At 41.2% G+C, this 25,428-nt stretch overlaps 1 protein-coding gene across 1 annotated transcript in view; it reads left to right on the top strand.

Annotated features, from left to right (window-relative positions):
* Positions 1–25,428, top strand: part of ap3b1a (adaptor related protein complex 3 subunit beta 1a) — a 250,224-nt gene that overhangs the window by 93,089 nt on the left and 131,707 nt on the right. The window contains exons 14-16 of the mRNA XM_055631560.1: positions 13,217–13,326; positions 18,405–18,581; positions 23,393–23,579. Coding sequence (XP_055487535.1) covers positions 13,217–13,326; positions 18,405–18,581; positions 23,393–23,579 — 474 coding nt within the window. The remainder of the gene's footprint in view (positions 1–13,216; positions 13,327–18,404; positions 18,582–23,392; positions 23,580–25,428) is intronic.

The raw sequence follows: 25,428 nt of genomic DNA, 5'->3' as shown, positions 1-25,428 counted from the left end.
ATTATCTTGTCACTCACCCAGTTGCACTTTGCAGAACATTATAGCTGTTGTTTTCTTTTCTAAATGTCTGTGCTCACAATTGCTGGCATTAAGCCTATTCCTCCTTTGGACTTTCTAAGACCAAATAAATAGTTCTATCATATTTGGGTGTCATCCAAAACCAGCCTAGTTGAGAGCCTTCCTCACTGGACTTCTTCTCTTCCCTTAAGTGACCACTGTGTGAGTTGAAAGTCCTCTGTTCAGCACCAAGATCAGGAAACCAGCCTCTGTGACTGGTAGACCCAAAATGATGGAGTAACTGAACAGGTCAGACAGAATCTCTAGAAAAAAGGAATAGGCGACGTTTCGGGTCAAGACTCTTCTTCAGACTTGGTGTCACCTATTCCTTTTCTCCAGAGATTCTGCCTGACCCACTGAGTGTTTACCTTTTTGTGTCTATCTTCGGTGTAAACCAACATCTGCAGTTCATTCCTACACATCTGTGACTGGTATCTTTGCATGCTAATGGTCTGTAGCATAAGGACACCTAAGATTGCTGGGTGGCATTGGAGGCAGCAGTGTGACCTGGGCCATCTGCTGTTGCCTTGCTGGTTAAATTGCTTGAATTGATGCTGCTTAAAGTACCTTGGAGGTAATTCAAAATTGCCGTATTTCCCGGCAATGAAGACGCTATTTTTGCCCTTAAAATAAGGCCCGAAAATGTACCTGCGTCTTGGAGGCCAAAGTTTAGCTTTTTAGTCAAGAAATATAGACTTGGGCTAAATCGCTTTTAAACATGGGGACACACACACACACACACACAATGAGGCCTAACACAGGGGTTGGCAACCTAGGGCCCGGATCCGGCCCGTAACCCAAACTCATGTGGCCCACAGGCGTATTTTTTTCAATTAGTTTTCGCTCCCTGGGAACTGCAGCTAGTCCTGGGGGACTGCAGCCAGAACTGGGGCAAGCGAGCCAACCTGGGCGCAACAGCCAGTCCCGGGGCACGTAGCCAACCTGGGGACTGCAGCCATTCGCGGGGCACGCAGCCGACGTGGGTTGCTACGAGCAGCCGCCGGGACCGGACAGCGGAACCGGTCGCCACCTCAGCACCTTCTGCCCGCCGTCCAGCCAGCCACGGTGTCCTTCAGCACGGGCGCAACCGGTGGAGGTGGTGGTCGGAGGATAGCGACTGGGGGTAAGGCTGGCTGCTCCGTCCCAGGCTCTCTTGCTCTATCGCCTCTCTCTCTCCCTGTTATGTGATCTCCCCGAGCCAGGAAGTCCCCATCCCTCAGACCTGAACCACACAGCGCATTGTGGTACAGCCGAAGATGGAGGCTCCCCGTTCCTGATTGCCTCCTTGAAGGAGTTTCATATCTTCCTTTCTACTGACTAAACCAAACCCTTGATTCTGTCCCGCCAGCCTTGTTTTTCAAAATTTAGCAATTCAAAATGGGGGTGCGTCTTCATTGCTGGGAAATACGGAAATCCCTATCATTTGGGCTAGAATTAGAAATGAAGCCAAAATAGGCCTCTACAAAGCAGCTACATGATGTGAATGGAGTGTAAATAACAGGGAATGGTGGTGTGGAGATAAATTTCAATTTGCTGCTTTGTGCCAACCTAACGTTCAATCATAACACATCGCAAAGGAAAGGGCTATGTTTGTCTATGTGAATGCCGTCGCTTGGGGAACTAGAATAAGTTCTGCCCATACAGGAGTTAAAAAGCCCATGGCTAATCAGATGTTGTCAAAAATATATGTTGAATGATTTTGAATGCATCTATCAAATTTAAACAATTTTTTAAAAATTGAAAAAGTCTTAAAAATGTAAAGGTGAACAAAAATAGTTTTAAACTTTAAACAACTAACTTTTTTTAAATGAAGTTTATTTTGGAATTACCTTTGCCACAGCCCTTGTTCTTTATTTACATGCATGAATGTATTCACATTTTAACCCGTTGAACTGTTGGGGAATTGCTGGAACATTGCTGATCCCCAACATCAGAGTGTAAATGCCAGCACAATGTGGCCTTCAAGCCTTGGGCTCCTGGGCTTGTCTGGGAAACCCGAACGTGAGAACTGCTTCAAAATGGCCCATTCCCCAAAGCAGGATTCTCAAGCTTTTCCATTTGCTTGAATGCTTACTTTAAACTACCAAGATGGGGCTGGAACATGGTGACTCTGCATGCTTATCCCAGAGGGGGATCGAATATCATCTGATCAAATCACTCTCTCTTCTACCTGTACATCTAGCACCAGATCTAAATATTTTAATAATTTATTTTAGAGCCATATTCAGCACTCTGTATATTCCCTTTGCTCTACCTATTGCACTTGAATTTGACTCTAATGCAGTTATGTATGGCATTATCCTATCTAATTGGATAGCATGCAAAACAAAGCTTTTCACTGTACCTTGATACACATGACAATAATAAACATAAACCCAACCCTAATCCATCTGAATGTTCCCATCCATCTATTATAACAACACATTTACCAATTTTCTGATCTCGGGTTTCTTGGATCATTAAATCGCAACACGTTTATATTATCATATTTTCTATTCAACTAAAAACAAGACCAATTCCATGAAAGTACCCAACAAACATTCACAATTTAGATGCTGCAAAATGCTTTATGCTATTGATCATATAAACATCCTGCATGTACCTGCACACTATTTAAATGTATTCTTGAAATAATCTGTGTATGTGATCAAAATTGTATCGCTATGCAATGTTGAATATCCCGAACAGGTCAAGAAACCATCTGGATGTCACTTGCAAAGCTCCCTTACTTCTCCCTTGAGTCTTGTTGTTATATGTCCTTGCTCTGATCGGCATAGCCTGCCAAATCAGCAACATGGTGAAAAGAAGGATGCATTAAAATAATTTATAGGATTGCATCTCCAGACGCTGTAGGTTCTCCGCAAGTTCTGTAAATGAAACAAATTTCAAGAGGTTTTCTTGGTGGGCAGTTGGAAAGACCAGTGTATGGCACTTGTTTTCTTATGGTAGAGATCTCACAGCTCAAACCATGCTGTGGGCTTGGGTTAGTGTTTGTTAGTTTCATAGAAACATAGAAAGTAGGTGCGAGAGTAGACCACCAGGTCCGTCGAGCCCGCACCGCCATTCGCTCATGGCTGAACACTAAACAGACACACTTACCCACAAACAGTAGACACAAGACACAGAACACAAGACACTACCCTCCCCTTTATACCGCTATCACCCCTCTCCACCCCAAGAACCTCGTGATCTCCTGGGGGAGGCAAAAAACCGGATAAAAACCCAGGTTCAATTCGGGAAAAAAATCCGGGAAATTCCTCTCCGACCCCAATCCAGGCGATCGACACTTGTCCAGGAGATCACTCAGGTCTGGAGTAATTCTCCATTTCATTCAAAGTTTTGTTTTTTGTAAAAGGGCACAAAGTGCTGGAGTAACTCAGTGGATCAGATAGCATCCCCGGAGAACATGGATATATGACGTTTCGAATCAGGACCCTTTGTGAGACTCTGAAGGGCATGACCTGGAATGTCACCTATTCATGTTCTCCTATCTGGGACACATGACAATAAACTCTCTTGACTCTTGACTTGACATGACCGGCTGAATTACTCCAGCACTTTGAGTCTTTTTTTTGTAAACCAGCATCTGCAGTTCCTAGTTCATTTAATGTTAAATTGCCATATGGCATGTAATGCAGGAAAATCTTTAAGCACCATGGAAGAATCACAATTCTTAGAACAAATCTATATGCACAGATTGTACAATATCTGACCCCAAATATGACTTTTACTTTATTTATACCACATGTATTGTTTTAAATGCAGGTCTGATGGAGCAGAAAATTACACACCATTCAATCCTGCTGCAAAATAACAAAACTAAGATGGTTTTGTCATTTGCTCCTTGGACTGCATCAGAGAAGAAAGTCCTGGGGATTAATCTAAATCTTAATTAAACCATTAAACCATTCCTTAATACATCAGTCTTTTCTGTGCTTTATACCAATACCTGCTTGTAGTGATGTTTCAGTTTATGAAGGTCAAAAAGAAATTCTAATGGTTTGAATTGACAATATTCTACTAAAATAAAAAGTGATTTGTGATTCTTCATTGTTGGTTACCTCAAAGCTTTGCTACATTCCAACCTGTATATCCATTGGGAATTATACGGGTATATTGTGTAAACTTAAGCATTTTGTTAGTATTTGTGAGATTTGCATGTCACCTTTTAGATACGGATGTTCCTCAATCTACAACGAGTAAGATTATGATACAACTTTATATTAGGTGAAAATGGGTAAATTGAAGAGTTTCCTATTAGTTTCAATTAAAAAAATCTCTGTGTATTCCACAGCCGAAGACTGAAAGAAATCTAGCAATTAAAAACACCCCCACATAAGTATTTGAAATAATGTACTAAGTACATTAACAACGAAATGTTAATTTAAGTTGATAAATACAGACTTTTCAGGGTATTCAACAATTAAAGCATCTAAGAACCCTGGAGATCATCAGACAAAGTGTTGGAGGAACTCAGTGAGTCAGGCAGCATCTGTGGAGGAATTGGACAGAAGGAGGTCTGAAGAAGGGTCCCAGCCTAAAACGTCAACTATGCATTACCTCCACAGAGGCTGCATGACCCCGTTTTGAATCGTTTGAATATTCTTTTGGAATCTTTTGAGAGATTGATCAGAAAATGCTTACATTTACTGTCACGAAAAAGATAATAAAAGTCTGAGCAAGGAGTTTTTTTTCGAGCCTCGTGTAGCAATCATTACAATCAGGGCAACATCTTTTAGGTCAGCATCACTTATTTTGCACTATCAACAGACAATAGGTGCAGCAGTAGGCCATTCGGCCCTCCGAGCCAGCACCGTCATTCAATGTGATCATGGCTGATCATCCCCAATCAGTACCCCGTTCCTGCCTTTTCCCCATATCCACTGACTCCGCTATCTTTAAGAGCCCTATCTAGCTCTCTCTTGAAAGTATCCAAAGAACCGGCCTCCACCGCCCTCTTGAGGCAGAGAATGCCACAGACTCACAACTCTCTGTGGGGAAAAAAAGCGTTTCCTCGTCTCCATTCTAAATGGCTTGCCCCTTATTCTTAAACTGTGGCCCCTGGTTCTGGACTCCCCCAACATCGGGAACATGTTTCCTGCCTCTAGCCTGTTCAAACCCTTAATAAACTTATATGTTTCAGTAAGATCCCCTCTCATCCTTGTAAACTCCAGAGTATACAAGCCTAGCCGCTTCATTCGCTCAGCATATGGCAGTCCCTCCATCCCGGGAATTAATCTTGTAAACCTACGTTGTAGTCCCTCAATAGCAAGAATGCCCTTCCTTAAATTAGGAACATAGAAAATAGGTGCAGGAGGAGGCCATTCGGCCGTTCGAGCCAGCACCGTCATTCATTGCGATCATGGCTGATTGTCCCCAATCAATAACCCGTGCCTGCCTTCTCCTCATATCCCTTGACTCCACTAGCCCCTAGAGCTTTATCCAACTCTCTCTTAAATCCATACAATGATTTGGCCTCCACTGCCCTCTGTGGCAGGGAATTCCACAAATTCACAACTCTCTGGGTGAAAACGTTTTTTCTCACCTCAGCCTCCCCTTTATTCTAAGACTGTGGCCCCTGGTTCTGGATTCGCCCAACATTGGGACCAAAACTGCACACGATACTCCAGGTGTCGTCTCGCTAGGGCCCTCTACAACTGCCGAAGGACCTCTTTGCTCCTATACTAAACTCCTCTTGTTATAAAGGTCAACATGCCTTTCGCTTTCTTCACTGCCTGCTGTACCTGCATGCTTACTTTCATATCCTGTTAATAAGCAGGCATCTTTCACAAACTGCACTTTGAACATAGAAATAGATTCTCCACAGCCCTCCAGGGTAGATAATTACAAATCTTCACCGGTCTGAGTGAAGAAATTTATTTTCCCATTACAAATAATTGTTCTATTCTTTATACTAAAATATGTGCCCTGAACCTAGATCCCTGGGTCATGGAAGGCATCTCTGCATTTAGTCTATCAAGCAGGTATAATGAAGTTTAAGACATTTTGGGGCCACCTTACATGGGGTATTTTGGTTTGTTATAACACTATTTTGATTGGGAACTAGAGAACCACTGAAACGATACTTCAGAAATTGACTAAAAATGTACAGTGACTAAGTCTCATCAAAACTTCGCCCAAGTACTGTAAAACATCTTTATTCCTGTATTCAAATCTTCTCAAAGTAACCTTAAGCAAAGAAATTGTCTCAAAATAACCTCTGCCCACTTCGAACCAACTGAGATTGGCCAGTCAGGAAGTCACACGGTCATGTGATCGATGTAGAATTAGGCCATTCGGCCCATCAAGTCTACTCCGCCATTCAAACATGGCTGATCTATCTCTCCCTCCTAACCTCACTCTCCAGCCTTCTACCCATAACCTCTGACACCCGTACTAATCAAGAATCTATCTCTACCGTAAAAATATCCACTGACTTGGCCTCCACAACCTTCTGTGGCAAAGAATTTCACAGAAATTCACAGATTTCACTGAAATGTCTCCTCATCTCCTTCTGAAAATAACATTTTTAATTCTGAGGCTATGACCTCTAGTCCAAGACTCTCCCACTAGTGGAAACATCCTCTCCACATCCACTCTATCCAGGCCTTTCACTATTCTGTATGTTTCAATGAGGTCCCCCCCCCTCATGCTTCTAAACTCCAGGGAGTACAGGCCCAGTGCCGACAAATGCTCATCTTAGGTTAACTTACTCATTCCTGGAAGCCTCATTGCGGATGGAGGCCCAATGTCAAAGTCCAGGAATTTAAAGATGAGATTATTTTGTATTATGGTGTAGAAGGCTGAACATCCTGACATAGGTGTTCTTTATTGTCGAGGGGATCCGGAGAAGAATGTAGTGCTTGGGAAATGGTTTTCTCCATCGACCTATGTTTCCTGTCTACAAATTGCAGGGGGTCTAGATTGTCTGTGAGACTGGCGGAGATGTGGGGCATTACCAATCTTTCAAACACTTCATTATGGTCAATATTCGAGCTCCTGGGTGGTCACCATTGATTCGCGTCACTTTACTTATTTTGTGGACTTGAATGATGGATGTTTCCTTGAAGCATATGGGAATAACAGACTGAAATGAGAGGATGAAGACATTGGCAAAAACTGGGATCAGTTGTTTGGCGCATGATTTCAGAACCTGTGCAGGGACTGGAGCTAAGCCTCGAGCCCAACGGCACCTCATTAGTTACTGTCTGCCATCCTGAGGTGGTTTTGCTTATTCCCACTTGCTTTCTGCCTAATAACCAATCCTCTATTTATGATGACCAATTTCCCTCCGCTCCATGCAATGATCAGTTTCCTGTACTGAACCATACAGAAGGCCTTTCAGAAATCTGTATCCCTTCATTATTATCTCTTCCCCAGCCAACAATGGGCCATGATGGGCCCCACCCTTGGTCATCTATTTCAATCTGAAGAAGAGTGCCTACCTGAAGGTCACCCATCATTTTTCTTCATAGATGCTGCCTCACTTGCTGAGTTACTCCAGCACTTTGTGTCTATTTCCAGAAAAACAAATGTACTCCATCCACTTGTTCACCTTACCTGTTCAACTAGAGTCATATTCAAAGGGTGCCTTTCATAAGTTAAGTTGTGCCTATTCCTAATATTCTTTTCCAGATGCTGCTATTGCATCCCTCATTATAGTTTCCGATATGTTCCTTACCATCTGTGTTTGGTCACTGGCTTAGTAGTTCCATTTTCTCTCTTCATTCTCGCACTATCACATTTGCTGTTTTCCAATCCACAGCAACTATTCCAGGATCGATAGAACGTTGGAAGATGATAATCATAGCATTCATTGGGATGTAAATCATTGGGTACTTGGGAGTTATTAACTTCCATGCTCATCACATCTTCCAGCACTTTGACAAATAGTTAATAGACTTTTCTCATTTTAGTTTCTTGATTCGCTAATATATCTGGCAGGTTTTTGGATGTCTTTGAAGGCAGGTGAAAAAGGGTTATTTAATACATCAGACATTTCCTTATTCCTCAGCATAAATTCTTCTATAAACGGCCCATATTCGCGTTCACAACTTCATTTTTAACATAACTAAATTATTCTCAACCATCTACTCTGATTCTTTTTTGACTTTCTTCATTATTTCCCAGGCCCTCCTTTGCTTAGTTCTAATATGTTCCTAACCTTCAGAAATTGCTATTTCTGGCAACTGTATAAGTCTTTTTCTTAAGTTTAACATAATTAATTTTGGTTCCATCATATTCTGGGACACTCTTCCCCAACCAACCATTCTCGATGGGGTCCATTGATGGCCTTTTCTGTAGTTGCTTTCAAATCTAGAAAAACAACTTGTGCACATTCCATGAATTCATCTTGCTCGTAATTGCAGCAACATTTGATTTGTCCTATTAACATGCAAGTAGAAATGTCTCATTACTGTATTACTCCTATTACACGCACAACTAATTTCCTGATTTATACCATGCCCAAAATTATAATTATTCTTTGGAGGCCCAATATAACTCCTACTTCTGCCCTTTACTATTTCTTGTGTTGACACAAAATGCTGGAGTAACTCAGCGGAACAGGCAGCATCTCTGGAGAGAAGGAATGTGTGACGTTTTGGGTCGAGACCCTTCAGACTATTTCTTATTTTGTATCGTTGATTCAAATCTATCAAGCCAAGATCATTTCTCACCATTGCACTGATCTCTTTTATTATTCCTACTATAACCATTCCCTTTGGTTTTCTGGCAATCGAATAGTACCCATTTATTTTGTGTATCATTAATATATCTATCTTATTGTGCACCTTTGTGGGCATTCTGGTGCAGTGCCTTTAATTTTGTCATTTTAATATGTTTCTGTACTTTGACCACGTTTGCTGTTTCACTGTGTTCTTGCTGTGCACCTATATCATTTATTCGGTTTCTAACTTTTCTAATTTCTCTTTCTACACTATTTGTCTTTTGATGTTTTTGTGGTTCCCAGCTAACTATCAAGCTCATTTAAATTGTCGATCGCACTAGCAATGGTATTAGTCCATGCTGTACGAAACTGCAACCTGTCTGATGTGTACAGTTCCAACGTGCCCCAGAAACACTTCTAATGCTTCAGAAATTTGAAGTCCATCCTCCTGCATCATCTCTTCAGCCTCATTTATCGGCTCCACACTCTTATTTCTCTACCAGTAAGTGCATGGAACAAGGATTCATCTACCTTTTACCACCTTTTAAAGTTCTGCTTTTTCACTTCTTTCTTAATTCTGTTTGGAGCCTGCAGGACTTCATTGCTTTTTCTATATCACTGATATTATGAACATGGATTCCTGTCAATTTCATGATGTTCTGCAGCTATTTATTAGCATCACTGAGGAACGATCAACCCCAACAATTTCCATAAAAGTGAGATTGACTCGGGAGGCCCTATTTTAGCTGCCTGCTCCTCTGAGTTATTCTGGTGGTCACCCATGCCTCTTCTCTCATCTGTTAATCTTCAGTATGACCATCTCCCTAAATGTGCAATTTACACAGTGGTCATCTTTGTTGATGCACCACAATGACTCCAGCCACTCTTCGCCCTCAGTATGACTTCCAAGAAAAATGGTGGCGCAGCGGTAGAGTTGCTTCCTTGCTGCACCAGTGACCCGGGTTCGATCCTGACCACAGGCGCTGTCTGTACGGAGTTTGTACTTTCTCCCCATGACCTCTGAGATTTTCGGTTTCCTCCAAAGACGTACAGGTTTGTAGGTTAATTGGCTTGGTGTAAATGTGAAAATGGCCCTACTGTGTCTAGGGTAGTGTTAATGTGCGGGCCTTGCTTGTCGGTGTGGACTCGGTGAGCTGAAGGGCCTGTTTCCACGTTGTATCTCTAAACTAAACTAAACAGGTGAACATGATCTGTGATGCTGGAGGTATAGAGCAGGCTTAAGTCAGGGCATCCCACATTATTGGTTTGTCCTGCCCCACCGCTCTTCCAGCTTTCACTTTGTCTCTCCCCACCACCCTCCAATCAGTCTGAAGAATGGTCCTCACCCAAAACCTCACTTATCAATGTTCCCCCGAAATGCTGACTGGCCTGCTGAGTTACTCCAGCACTTTGTCTTTTTTTTGTAGACCAGCATCTGCATTACATTGTTTATGTTGTGGGGTTGAGAGGGAAGGATAGATCAGTCATTTAGATTTTAGCTTAGATTCAACTTTATTGTAATTGTACAAGTACAGAGATAACAAAATGCTTTTTTTCATCAAACACCCATACGAATAAAAAAAAAATAAGAACGCACAACACGACAGTCTATAACATAAACATCCCCACACAGTGGTATCAAAGTTTCCCACTGTGAGGGAAGGCACCAAAGTTCAGTCAACCTCCTCTTTGATGTTCACCCGTGGTCGGGGCCTCCCGAGCCCCCCGCAGTTGCTGCTATGGGCGGCCCGATGTTCAGGCCCTCTCGCCGGGAGCGATGGAACGGCGGAGTAAACTTGATGGACTGAATAGCCTAATTCTGCTCTTACGTCATGGATTTATGAACTTAGCAATTTTAGTGCAAAAGTGGGTGCTTAATTTCAGCACAGACTTGGTGCTAGGAAGGGCCTGTTTCTGTGTTGTATCTCTCTCTCTCTCCTCTCTCTCTCTCTCTCTCTCTCTCTCTCTCTCTCTCTCTCTCTCTCTCCATAACTCCATTTTCTCCACCCTTCAGGGAGCGATTTCCATTGTTGTGTTCTGTGCAAATACTGTGGTTGGTTTCAAGGGCTGATTATGTCAAGTGGAACCCATTATGTCAAGTGGCTGCAGTTTGTTCAAGGCATCTTTGTCAACCTAGCGCAGCTGTCAAACTGCTGAGAGCAATCTTGTTGACACAGCTGCACCTATGATTTTCAGTTGCTGTGTATTATAATATCATTAATGGCTCAACAGTAGCTTTCACACAGTCAATATGGAGTACAATAGAAATGGGTTAAGGGCTGGTACTCTATTAATCTTTGCTATTAATTAAAATTTATGACTATATATCTCCGCCTCGAAGGTTAAGTCTTGTTCATTATACTGAAAAAGCTTCAGAAATCGAAAGATTGTAAATTGAGGCGTATCTTGAGGTGAAATAGAGAACCAGAGGACATAAGTTTAAAGTGGGGGGTAAGATTTAATAAGAACCCGAGGGGTGACTTTTCCACACAAGGAGTGTATGGAACAAACTGCGGGAGGAGATAGTTGAGGAAGGTGCTATCACAATGTTTAAGAAACATTTGGACAGATACATGGATAGGACAGGTTTAGAAGGATATGGGCTAAACTCAGGCAGGTAAGTGATGTAGATGGGACATGATGGTCAGTGCAGGCAAGTTGGGCCGAAGGGCCTGCTTCCATGCTCGATGACTCTAAGGATCTTATCATACCATTTGTACAATGTGATTGATATACCTTGATAATTTGAGAGAATTAGAGGCGAGTTATCAAATCCCATGTTAATTTGAAAAATCAAATGAAGAACACTTCTATCTATATAGCCTCACTGGACATTCCCCAGGAATATCCTAAGTACTGCCACGATGTTCCCCCAGATCAAAAACACAACGGCGCCTCCTCTTTGTGTCCATTGATTCATATACAAGAACATGCAGGTCCCCCTGAAAACATTTGTTAATTTTCGTAATAACTAACTGTGCCTGCATTTCTATCCCTTTGCAAATCATACACTCGGGGCATCCTCTCTGCATCTGAGTCCTGCAATATCTCTGCCATTTGGATAATGTTTTAATTAACAGTTTCACATTTTTGAGATTACAATTCCTAGCTCTTGCCCACTCTCAGTTTATCGGTATTTCTCTTATAGCTTCCTTCCTCAACGCTCCGCAACTTACTTTCCCATCTATCTTTGTGTCATCAGCATATTTAGCATTCATTGCCTTTGGTGCCTAAATCCAAGTAATTTATGTAAATTGTATCAAGTGCACAGCACTGATCCCAAAACATCCACAGTCATAACCAGCTAACTTTCTAACCAACCCAAAATTGCTTCCATTCCCTGCCTATGAAACTTCATTTTCACAACAGCATTTTATGCAGAACTTTATAAAATCATTTCTGGAAATCTTAGAAAAGTACGTCTGTCAATTCCCATTTCTCCATCGCAGATGTAACCTTTTCCAATAAGTTCGACACATTGTTCAGATGTAATTGTTCTCTTTAAACATTCCCCTTGAAGAAATGAGACTCCCTAATAGATTTAAATTCTTTTGTCCATCGACTTTTTGGAATCATCTGATGCAAAAAATTTCAGTTCATACGCGGATAGATCTACATCTTCGAATACAGATTTGAAAAATTTAAGGGCCCAACTTTGATGGATGTTAGGATTTTTTATGGACTTATAGCTCTACCATCTATTTTTCCACTTTTTTCTCTTGATATTGAGTAATTATATCTTCCTTGTAGGAAGAAACTGCAGATGCTACGGTATTTTATACTAAAATTAGTTCCACTGGGTTCAGACCTAATAAAATAATCAAACCATCCTAAATTTCTCCAGGGAAGCTGCCTTCCCACTGCCCATTTGCCCACTGATGGATTTTAGGATGATTGGACATAGCTTCCTGTCCTTCTCTTGAAGAGTAATTATATCTGTGTAGGAAGAAACTGCAGATGCTGGTTTATACTGAAGAAGGGTTCAGACCTGAAACATCACCATCCTATTTCTCCAGGGAAGCTGCCTGCCCACTGCCCACTGAGGTTTTCCAGCACATTTTTTTTTATCGAGAGTTATATTTGTCCTTCCATTCTGATGGAAAATTAAAAAAACCAATAGATCAAAAATCACTGGAACGTCTCTTAATGCATTGGGATGCGGTCTGTCTAGACTTTGAGCCTTGTCAACCTACAGTTCCAATCATTTTGCTCAATACCAGTTCCTTAATGATTGTAATTTTCCCAAGTTCCTTCCCTTCTTCCATTTTCCAATTTACAGATACCTCTGGGATATAATGGAGACTGATGCAAAACATTGCTGAATGCTATTTCCTTGTTTACCTCAATTCCCAGACACGCTGCATAACCAGTGCCCAATTTGTTAACTTTTCTTACTAATATCTGAGAGAAACTGTAATAAATTGATCACTGCTTTTGTTGAAGCCTGGTTATAGTGTTGCTTGCTTAAGGTTTTTTTTTAACATTCTACAGAAAATGTTGTCGCCGAAAGTGTCGTGGTGATTAAGAAACTGCTCCAGACACAACCATCACAGCACAGTGAAATCATCAAACATATGGCGAAGCTTCTAGATAAAATCACAGTAAGTGCACATTAAACTCTAACTATTCAAGGAAAATGGGTGTTCATATTTGCTAGTTAACAGCACCACATGCAGTAATATCCGCATTTTATTACTCATTCGTTGTCACTATGCGTTGGCCCATATGCATGTTTGGTTGTACGACATATCTTCTGAAATGCTTCTTTGATCACAAACTCAACTGATTTCAATTTATCACAATATTTGCTGTTAATTTGGCTGTGATATCCTACTGTTCCAGCGCTTGTGATTTTATTCATGGCTTATTGATTTTTGTATTTTTGTTTTAATGCACGGGAGGTGTCGGAGAGAATTTCCTCATTGCCATTTCCTCTCATCCAAGTCATTCGGGTAACTTTAATACGCTAGAGCAAAATCAATAAATTATATTTTAAAAATTGTGAGTGTTGGCAGTTCTGCATTCCTTTTACTATTTAGAGTGTTCTAATATCAAAGTTTGATCTATGCCAGATTGAAGAGCAGAATCAATACTTCCCGTGCCAGCTGAGAAAATAAATGTATTTGGTGCCATTAAAGTTGCTTCTCAGCCACCTCCCCACCCCAATCTCCCAACGCCGTGAATGGTCAAACTTGTATTATGCCATGCTGATTAAAAGTAATGTTTATGACATAATCGTAGATCATTTAAATCTTCTAAGCTTAACTCTCAATACCTTAACTCAATTAAAACATCCAGCAACATTTTGAAATGTCTTTATTGCTCCACATGCCAGATTTTTTCCACTATATTCACAGTAATATTTGTTAAAAAATGTGTTTCCCATCTGATAATTTTTAGCAATTATCTTTGTGAGAGATTTTATTTTGCTGTCTGGTTTGACGTTATTGGTTTAATTGAATATATGTTTTAACCACACTATTTAATGGTCCAGATTTTACTTTCATCAGCATGTAACTAATTCAACTTGAACAATACTGTTCACATGGATTTGGCAGTCTCACTGGTATGGATTTTATTTCTCCCATTGTCAGTTGTTAGGGTCTTTTGAGCACGTAGCAATAAGTAATATCACCATGCCGGCTGAGCAGCTGGTCACATTGAATAATTCCCTGGCAGCAAACCAGAAAGTGAAAGCTGTTCATTTTATACTAACTTTTCAACATTGTTTTGGTCGTGTTTTAAAAAAAATAAAGGAGTATGAGATTAAGATAGAGGATGAAATATCATCAACTGAAATAAATTATGAATTTAGGTTAGCTTAGAGATACAGCATAGAAGCAGGCCCTTTGGCCCACCGAGTCCTCGCCGACCAGCGATCCCCATATGCGATCACTATCCTACACACTAGGGACAATTTGCCATTTTTACCAAAGCCAATTCACCTACAAACCTGTATGTCTTTGGAGTGTGGGAGGAAACCGAAGCCCCCGAGGAAAACCCACAGGGTTGCGGGGGGAATGTACAGACAGCATCCGTAATCAGGATTGAACCTGGATCTCTGGTGCTGTAAGGCAACGACTGTACTGTTGAGCCACCGTGCCACCCTTATATCCTTGGAATTTAGAATTTATATTTAGTGGGGAAAGATGATTACCAGTAATTTTGATATTTTACTCTATTCAAATACATGTTTAGGTTTATTATTGTCATGTGTCAACTTTGATTTGGGTGATATCCAAATAGATTAGATATACAATACATACAATACAATTAAATTGAGATACAGAGTGAACTTTACGTGCAAAGTTTAACATTTTCAGGCATTTTTATGGTGAGAATGGTTTGCAAACAGTTGAATTTCTTATAACTTTATGGATTTCAGATGATTAAACTCAATAGGTTGCAAAGCAATGTGCCTGGTGAAGATGCACAGTGTTGCTGGCAGAATCTTCTGTATTTCTGCACGTGGGCATGTTCCAGTGACTGCTATTAGATTTCCTTCATTTAAGTGCGAAGGGTCATTATCCCCTTCCATTTATCTCATTGGAAATTCAAGACGTGAATTGGCCAAGATTGACTGGCAATTAATTCTAAGAGGGTTGACGGTGGATATGCAATGGAAGACATTTAAAGGCTGCATGGATGAACTACAAAAATTGTTCATCCCAGTTTGGCAAAAGAATAAATCAGGGAAGGTAGTACATCCGTGGATAACAAGGGAAATCAGGGATAGTATCAAAGCGAAGGATGATGCGTACAAATTAGCCAGAAAAAGCAGCATACCGGAGGACTGGGAGAAATTCAGAGACCAGCAGAGGAGGACAAAGGGCTTAATTAGGAAAGGAAAAATAGATTATGAAAGAAAACTGGCAGGGAACATAAAAACTGACTGCAAAAGTTTTTATAGATATGTGAAAAGAAAGAGATTAGTTAAAACAAATGTAGGTCCCTTGCAGTCAGAAACAGGTGAGTTGATCATGGGGAACAAGGATATGGCGGACCAATTGAATAACTACTTTGGTTCCGTCTTCACTAAGGAAGACATAAATAATTTGCCGGAAATAGCAGGGGCCCGCGGGTCAAAGGAGTTGGAGGAATTGAGTGAAATCCAGGTTAGCCGGGAAGTGGTGTTGGGTAAATTGAATGGATTAAAGGCCGATAAATCCCCAGGGCCAGATAGGCTGCATCCCAGAGTACTTAAGGAAGTAGCTCCAGAAATAGTGGATGCATTAGTAATAATCTTTCAAAACTCTTTAGATTCTGGAGTAGTTCCTGAGGATTGTCGGGTAGCAAACGCAACCCCACTTTTTAAGAAGGGAGGGAGAGATAAAACAGGGAATTACAGACCAGTTAGTCTAACATCGGTAGTGGGGAAACTGCTAGAGTCAGTTATTAAAGATGGGATAGCAGCACATTTGGAAAGTGGTGAAATCATTGGTCAAAGTCAGCATGGATTTACGAAAGGTAAATCATATCTGACGAATCTTATAGAATTTTTCGAGGATGTAACTAGTAGCGTGGATAGGGGAGAACCAGTGGATGTGGTGTATCTGGACTTCCAGAAGGCTTTCGACAAGGTCCCACATAAGAGATTAGTATACAAACTTAAAGCACATGGCATTGGGGGTTCAGTATTGATGTGGATAGAGAACTGGCTGGCAAACAGGAAGCAAAGAGTAGGAGTAAACGGGTCCTTTTCACAACGGCAGGCAGTGACTAGTGGGGTACCGCAAGGCTCGGTACTGGGACCCCAGCTATTTACAATATATATTAATGATCTGGATGAGGGAATTGAAAGCAATATCTCCAAGTTTGCGGATGACACTAAGCTGGGGGGCATTGTTAGCTGTGAGGAGGATGCTAGGAGACTGCAAGGTGACTTGGATAGGCTGGGTGAGTGGGCAAATGTTTGGCAGATGCAGTTTAATGTGGATAAATGTGAGGTTATCCATTTTGGTGGCAAAAACGGGAAAGCAGATTATTATCTAAATGGTGGCCGATTGGGAAAAGGGGAGATGCAACGAGACCTGGGTGTCATGGTACACCAGTCACTGAAGGTAGGCATGCAGGTGCAGCAGGCAGTAAAGAAAGCGAATGGTATGTTAGCTTTCATTGCAAAAGGATTTGTGTATAGGAGCAGGGAGGTTCTACTGCAGTTGTACAGGGTCTTGGTGAGACCACACCTGGAGTATTGCGTACAGTTTTGGTCTCCAAATCTGAAGAAGGACATTATTGCCATAGAGGGGGTGCAGAGAAGGTTCACCAGACTGATTCCTGGGATGTCAGGACTGTCTTATGAAGAAAGACTGGATAGACTTGGTTTATACTCTCTATAATTTAGGAGATTGAGAGGGGATCTTATAGAAACTTACAAAATTCTTAAGGGGTTGGACAGGCTAGATGCAGGAAGATTGCTCCTGATGTTGGGGAAGTCCAGGACAAGGGGTCACAGCTTAAGGATAAGGGGGAAATCCTTTAAAACCGAGATGAGAAGAACTTTTTTCGCACAGAGAGTGGTGAATCTCTCGAGGCCAGTTCCTTGGCTATATTTAAGAGGGAGTTAGATGTGGCCCTTGTGGCTAAGTGGATCAGAGGGTATGGAGAGAAGGCAGGTACGGGATACTGAGTTGGATGATCAGCCATGATCATATTGAATGGCGGTGCAGGCTCGAAGGGCCGAATGGCCTACTCCTGCACCTAATTTCTATGTTTCTAAGACAACATGATGGCGTAGCGGTAGAGTTGCTGCCTTACAGCACCAGAGACCTGGGTTTGATCCTGACTAAGGGTGCCGTCCGTACGGAGTTTGTATGTTCTCCCCGTGATCTGCATGGGTTTTCTTTGGGAACTCTGGTTTCCTCCCACTCTCCAAAGACATACAGGTTTGAAGGTTAATTGGCTTGGTAAAATTGTAAGTTGTCCCTCGTGTGTGCGGAATAGTGTTAGAGTACGGGGATCGCTGGTCGGCATGGACTCGGTGAGTCGAAGGGCCTGTTATCATGCTGTATCTCTAAACTAAACTAAAGACAAACTGTACATTTGTGTCACTGCATTTACTTTTGCATGTTAGTATGTTGGGACTTTATTTACTTTTGTCCATTTACTTTTTCATGCATGTTGATAAAATTAATTGGTGCTGTAGAATGTTTTTTTAACATATCAATTTCTTTTAAGCTGCAATATTTTAATTTCAGAATATTTATGTCAAAAATGTTTAATTGATCTTTTTCAAATTGGTTGTATTTCAGATGTTAATTGTTCATTCCTTCAGTACTGTTATTGATCTGTTGTACTATTAAATTTGAGTACGTTTAAAAAGGAGATGTTGAGAAAATATATTTTGTCATAGGGTGGTGAATCTGTGGGATTCATTGCCACATGCGGCTGCGGAGGCCAGGTCAATGGATATTTTTGAGGCGGCCATTGTCAGATTCTTGATTAGGAAGGGTGTCGGGGAGAAGGCAGGAGAAAGGAGCTGAGGGAAAGATAGATGAGCCATGATTGAATGGCGGGGTAGTCTTGATGGGCCAAATGGCCTATCTCTGCTCCTGGAACTTATGAGCATGATTCCTGTTGATTGTGCAGTTTAAACATTTTTCTATGCTTATTTTATCCTTGCTTTTTTTCCCCGTTACTTTACATTTTCTATTTCTTTCCATGCTCTCTGTTTCTCAAGGTATCCATGGCACGTGCAAGCATCCTGTGGTTGATAGGTGAATACTGCGAGCATGTACCAAAGATTGCACCGGATGTCCTGAGGAAAATGGCGAAGGGTTTTATGAATGAAGAGGAGATAGTGAAGCTGCAAATTCTAAATCTGGGAGCTAAGCTCTATCTTACCAATCCCAAGCAGGTAAGAACTGTACGAAAGTAAAATTGCTCCCCCCCCCCCCCCCTCCCTTTTCTCCCTACTATGAATCATTCAGAGTTACGAGTTGGCCTTTACAATCTTGATGATATATTTGAAACAGTTGCGTGTGCTTTATTACTTTGAAATTTTCTGGCAAGTTATATATAACCGTGAAAGGAACAGACGCCAAACATAGAATGTCAAATTTTGACATTTAGGTTTCTGCATTGATTTCCTTCACTGTTAATTGTTTGACCAAGCCAGGTTGTCTTGACAATTCATTCCCTGTTATTTTGGGTGTGGAATATAGTTGTTGCATAATCTCTCCACGATAGACGATTTATAAAAATACAAGGATTGTAAAATACTTGAAATATTTGAGAATCGCTGTGCCAACCAGTGGAAAGAGTGGGTAGGGTTGTCCTTTCTGCTTTTGTTTTTAGATTAATTGCATTTGTGACAAAACTAATATGAACAAGAAACGCTAATAAATGAACGGGCAAAAAATGGTGTCCTGCATAATTGTGGTAAAGTTAATCCACGCTCCCACATTTTCCTCAACCTGTCTGCTGCCTTCGATATTGCTAATCAAGCCATTTGATGCTTCTGCACAGTTGGCCAATTAGATGGTACTGTGTCTGTCTGGTTTCATTCTTATTAATCCAACTGTAACATAGACAATAGGTGCAGGAGTAGACCATTCGGCCCTTCGAGCCAGTACCACCATTCAATATGATCATGGCTGATCATCCCCAATCAGTACCCCGTTCCTGCTTTCTCCTCATATCCTTTGATGCTGTTAGCCCTAAGAGCCATATCTAACTTGAAAATACCCAGTGAAAAGGCCTCCACGGGCTTCTGTGGCAGAGAATTCCACAATGTCCTCATCTCAGTCCTAAATGGACTATCCCATATTCTTAAACTGTGAACCCTGGTTCTGGACTCCCCAACATCGGAAACATTTTTCCTGCATGTGGCTTGTCCAATCCCTTAAGAATTTTATATGTTTCTATAAGATCCCCTCTCATCCTAAAATCCAGTGGATATAAGCCCAGTTGATCAATTCTTTCATCATATGTCAGTCCTGCCATACCGGGAATTAATCTTGTGAACCTATGCTGCACTCCCTCAATAGCAAGAATGTCCTTCCTCAAATTAGGAGGCCAAAACTGCACACAATACTCCAGGTGTGGTCTCACACTTTTTCACACAGAGTTGTGAGTCTGTGGAATTCTCTGACTCAGAGGGCGGTGGAGGCCGGTTCTCTGGATACTTTCAAGAGAGAGCTTGATAGGGCTCTTAAAGATAGCTGAGTCAGGGGATATGGGGAGAAGGCAAGAAAGAGGTACTGATTGTGGATGATCAGCCATAATCATATTGAATGACGGTGCTGGCTCGAGGGGCCGAATGGTCTACTCCTGCACCTATTGTCTATTGTCACCAGAGCAAGAGAATTGACTGCAATGAGACCTCACACCATCAATGTTAGATGTGGTGCCCAGCAAGAATTTATTCTTAAAGATAGACACAAAGTGTTGGAGTAACTTAACGGGTCAGGCAGCATCACTGGAGAAAAAGGATGTGTGAAGTTTCGGGTTGTAATCTTCTTCAAGAGCAGACAAAATGTATATACAAGGAACTGCAGTTGCTGGTTTGTACCAAAGATAGACATAAAGTGCTGGAGTAAGTAAGCAGGTCAGGCAGCATCTCTGGAGAAAAAGGATGGGTGATTCTTCAGGCTGAAAAGGGGTCCCGGATCGAAACGTCACCCATCCTTTTTGCTGCCTGACCTGCTTGCCCATGCTGAAAGACTAGCCTCCTGTTAGTGCCAATTGCTTGCATTTAGCCCTATCTCTCTCAATCTTGTTTAGCCATGCAGCTGTCCAAATGCCTTTTAGACATTTTAATTGGGCCCATCTCTACCACTTCCTCTGTCAAGTCTTTCCCCACACCCACCTTTCCACAAACAACCTTTGTGTAAAGGTTGCCCCTTGGGCCCCCTTTAAATATTACTTTAAACCTATGTCTTCTAGCTTTAGACTTCCCTACCCTAAGAAAGAGACTGTGGCCATTCACTTTATCCATGCCCTCATTCTTTCAGCTATACATAAGGTACAGGCTCGAAGGGCCGAATGGCCTACTCCTGCACCTATTTTCTATGTTTCTATGTTTCGTAAACCTCGGGTCATCTTTCAACCTCCTTGCTCCAGGGAAAGTGGTCTTGGTCAATCCAGTCTCTCCTCGTATCTCAAACCCTCCAGCCCTGGCAACATCCTTACAAATCATTTCCGCAACCTTCCCAGCTTAATGACATCCTTTGTGGAGCTCGGTGACCAGAACTCGACGCAATGGAAGCCCAGATTTAAGATGTGCTGTGGAAATATTCAATTTGTCACCTTGATATTACACAGCATGAATTCAGAGTATAAGATTTAATCAGTGCAATCATGTTGTGGGAACATTGAATAAAAATCGGCAATTTGTGTCAGATCATTCGTTTTTAAACTGAAACTGCGATGAACAAAGAACATGTTACTCTGGAACTCATTTCCTCACAGTGAGAGACACATGATCGAAGCTTGATTGTGAACAATACTATGTCCAGCTTTATGTGGGAACGTTTAATTGCAAGTAAGCAGAAGAATAGCATTCGATAAGGTCCCACATAGGAGATTAGTGGGCAAAATTAGGGCACGTGGTAATGGGGGTTGAGTTCTGACATGGATATAAAATTGGTTGGCAGACATGAAATAAAGAGTAGGGATTAATAGGTCCCTTTCAGAATGGCAGGCAATGACTAGTGGGGTACCGCAAAGCTCGGTGCTGGGACTGCAGCTATTTACAATACACGTCAATGATTTAGATGAAGGGATTCAAAGTAACATTAGCAAATTTGCAGATGACACAAAGCTGGGTGGCAGTGTGAACTGTGAGGAGGATGCAATGAGAATGCAGGGTGATTTGGACAGGTTGGGTGAGTGGGCAGATGCATGGCAGATGCAGTTTAATGTGGATAAATGTGAGATTATCCACTTTGGTGGCAAAAACTGGAAGGCAGATTATTACCTAAGTGGTGTTGTTGGGAAAAGGGGAAGTACGACGGGATCTGGGGGTCCTTGTTCATCAGTCAATGAAAGTAAGCATGCAGGTACAGCAGGCAGTGAAGAAAGCGAATGGCTTGTTGGCCTTCGTAACAAGAGGAGTTGAGTATAGGAACAAAGAGGTCCTTCTGCAGTTGTACAGGGCACTAGTGAGACCACACCTGGAGTATTGTGTGCAGTTTTGGTCGCCAAATTTGAGGAAGGACATTCCTGCTATTGAGGGAGTGCAGTGTAGGTTCACAAGGTTAATTCCCGGGATGGTGGGACTGTCATGTGCTGAGAGAATGGAGTGGCTGGGCTTGTATACTCTGGAATTTAGAAGGATGAGATGGGATCTTATAGAAACATATAAGATTATTAAGGGATTGAATATGCTAGAGGCAGGAAACATGTTCCCGATGTTGGGGAAGTCCAGAACCAGGGGCCACAGTTTAAGAATACGGGGTAAGCCATTTAGAATGGAGATGAGGAAACACTTTTTCACATTGAGTTGTGAGTCTGTGGAATTCTCTGCCTCAGAGGGTGGTGGAGGCCGGTTCTCTGAATACTTTCAAGAGAGAGTTAGATAGTGCTCTTAAAGATAGCGGAGTCAGGGGATATGGGGAGAAGGCAGGAACAGGGTACTGATTGGGGATGATCAGCCATGATCACATTGAATGGAGGTGCTGGCTCGAAGGGCCGAATGGCCTACTCCTGCACCTATTGTCTATTGTCCAATATTGCATTGGGGGACAATGAACCCCCAAAATAATAATTTGCAATGTTGTTCCATGTTTTTCTGGAAGTGCACATTAACAAATTTTATTCCATTTGCTACAAGTAAACAGAAATATTTTCACTTTGGAAAATGTTGTTTAAATCTGGAAATGTATGTTGTGGTTATTGCTTGGAATAGTGACAACATTTAAGGGAGTACAGTCTCATAGCATCGCAAAGCCAAATTTTTAAAGTATTAGCTTGCACACTTGTTTGTGATTACATGGAATGGATCAGTAGCTCTCAACAGATGAAATTCAAATGGATTGACAGCAGGGTTGTTTTCTTTCAGAAATACTGGTAATGATTGACGAAGCCCATGACACTGAGTCACTTAGTCTGGTTGTAAAGGACATCAGCAGTGAGTTGCCCTGAGATAGAAATGGCTAAATACATTGCAAATAATTTGCAATAATACAGTTCACTGATTCATATGGCTTAGTTAATGGTTCATAATTCAGTGAGTAGCAGCTAAGTGCATTCAGGCTCCAGGCACTGTGCATGCTTTGGGGCAGTGTTGTTTCATAAAGCTTACCTCTTTCATAGAAATGTGCCTGGCCTAATATCATCTGATATGTTGATGTCCTGCATATTTTTCAGATTAACATTTGAGTGCTATGTTTTTAGTTATATTTCTAGATTCATTATCCTCATGTAGACTCTTCACCAGCTTTGCCATATATGATTATTTTTTAATGATGCCTTTCTTTCCACTTCAGCAGTTTAATAATCTAGCGCCTGGCTTCTTCTCAGAATTCAGCATTCACCTACTCAGCACAGATGAGGACATGTGCCTTAGCTAAAATTTCATTTGCTGCCTCGGAATGTGTATTCCCAATGGAGCCACATTTGTCGGCCATGACCATTCATTCTTATTACAGCTCTGAATATGTTTATTCAGTGTTATCAATAATCGTAAATAACATATATTATTTTCTTGTTTTGTTTTGCCAACAGACAAAATTGCTTATGCAGTACATATTAAATGTAGCCAAGTATGATCAGAACTATGACATTAGAGATCGTACAAGATTTATCAAGCAGCTGATAGTTCCAAATGAGAAGAGTGGAGCTTTAAGCAAATATGCCAAGAAAATATTCCTTGTCCAAAAGCCAGCACCAGTCCTCGATTCTCCATTTAAAGGTACTTAAAACAAAAAAATCATTGCATTTCAAACTCTGGCTTTATCCATGAGGATTGACGAGTATAATTGCTATCCCAGCATTAATATGCCTACGATTGTATATTCCAACTGTGAATGCTATGAAATCCAAAACAGTTGATATTTTTCACTTGAGTGCATGTTTGGCAGGCTATTTGACTTCCTCTAATGTCTGGATGATCGTAGGAGCTATTTTGTTGTAGTTGTAGCTTATTTTGTACTTATCAGCAGTTACAATGCCACGTATATTAGAATTATAAGGATTAGACAACACTGTAGTTGATTTGAGATGTTTGACCAAATCACATCCTATATCCAGAAAAGGATATGTTTATAGTATCATTAAATTATATTTATCAATTGACTACATTATAAACAAATTTATTAATGGACGTCTGCAATGTTATAATAAACTTCCTTGATGGTGTATTCAACTAAAAATATTGTGCAATATAAATTTCTAATAATCTTTAATCTCTTGTATGCATTTGGAACATTTTTCCATCTTATCCTTCTATCCTGACATCCACGGAAAATTTTGTCTTGGGCTTCTTTGCATTTCATTAAGCTCCTCAGTGAGGCAAAAAGTAGGAGTTTATTAAATTATTGCTTTTCCTTTTGTCACGAGGGCACATCGTTACTTTCCTCCACAATCCTTCTGCAATCTGACAGAATTATTTTAAACTGTGCAACGAGGCCTGATGATCACGGAAGAGCTAATTAGTCTTTATGGTTGCTTCATAAATGAAGCAGAAGGACACTGCTATATTGTGAATCTGGGTGTCTGCAGTCAGAACGTAAAAGTCATATTAGGATGGCAGTCAAAAGTTAGGATCCAGATATGTGTTTCCATCGATTTGCTGTTGCACTTTGCCCCCCTCCCCTCTCTACTAATGCTCTCTAATCTAATTAACTGGTGTCGCAGGTATATTTTCATTCCGTTGGTTATAATTTCTGACTCCAACAGAGTTGTAAGGCAGGAATACATGTGGCAGTGAACAGTGTTAATTTACCACATTTCCTCCTTTCAAATCAACGGTAGAAGCTGAGATGAACAGTTGTGGAATATTTTCATGGAAAACCACAAAAAAATAATTCTAGAAAGTACGCACAATGCTAACAAGTGTCTTTTGTTGTAATTTCTAACGATTTCATTGGAAATCTGGACCATCAGAAATCATCCAGACCAATGATTTCAACCAAAGATGGCTGAAAAGCTGCATCACAATCCATGCCATTATGTTCTACATTAAAAAAAAATAGAGATATTGACCGAGTTATTTATTTAATTCTTTATTTAATACACAGTTTTCACATATTTGAGAAGCCGTTGGGGGTTGGGCCCTCACTGCTATTGCCCCGATCTGAAATATCACCTATCCATGTTCTCTAGGGATGCAGCCTGACATGCTGAGTTATGCCCCTGTCCCACTTAGGAAACCTGAACGGAAACCTCTGGAGACTTTGCGCCCCACCCAAGGTTTCCGTGCGGTTTCTGGAGGTTGCAGGTGGTTGCCGGAGGTTGCAGGTAGTGGAAGCAGGTAGGAAGACTGACAAAAACCTCCGGGAACCGCACGGAAACCTTGGGTGGGGCGCAAAGTCTCCAGAGGTTTCCGTTCAAGTTTCCTAAGTGGGACGGGGGCATAAGTCCAGCGCATTGTTTTTTTTTCCCAGGCCAATGACTATTGTCTTTCTGATTACTTCTTCATGCATATTCAACATCATTATTAAAATTCAGATCCTATTTCATTCCACTTGTTTCTAAAAACTGTGTATCGTTCAATATGGTCTTAACTTCACATTTCATAATCCCACTCTTCTCGTTAATTG

This window comes from Leucoraja erinacea, chromosome 3 (assembly GCF_028641065.1).
Source record: "Leucoraja erinacea ecotype New England chromosome 3, Leri_hhj_1, whole genome shotgun sequence".
Classification (NCBI taxonomy): Eukaryota; Metazoa; Chordata; class Chondrichthyes; order Rajiformes; family Rajidae; genus Leucoraja; species Leucoraja erinaceus.
This window is presented reverse-complemented; position numbering and strand designations above follow the sequence as displayed.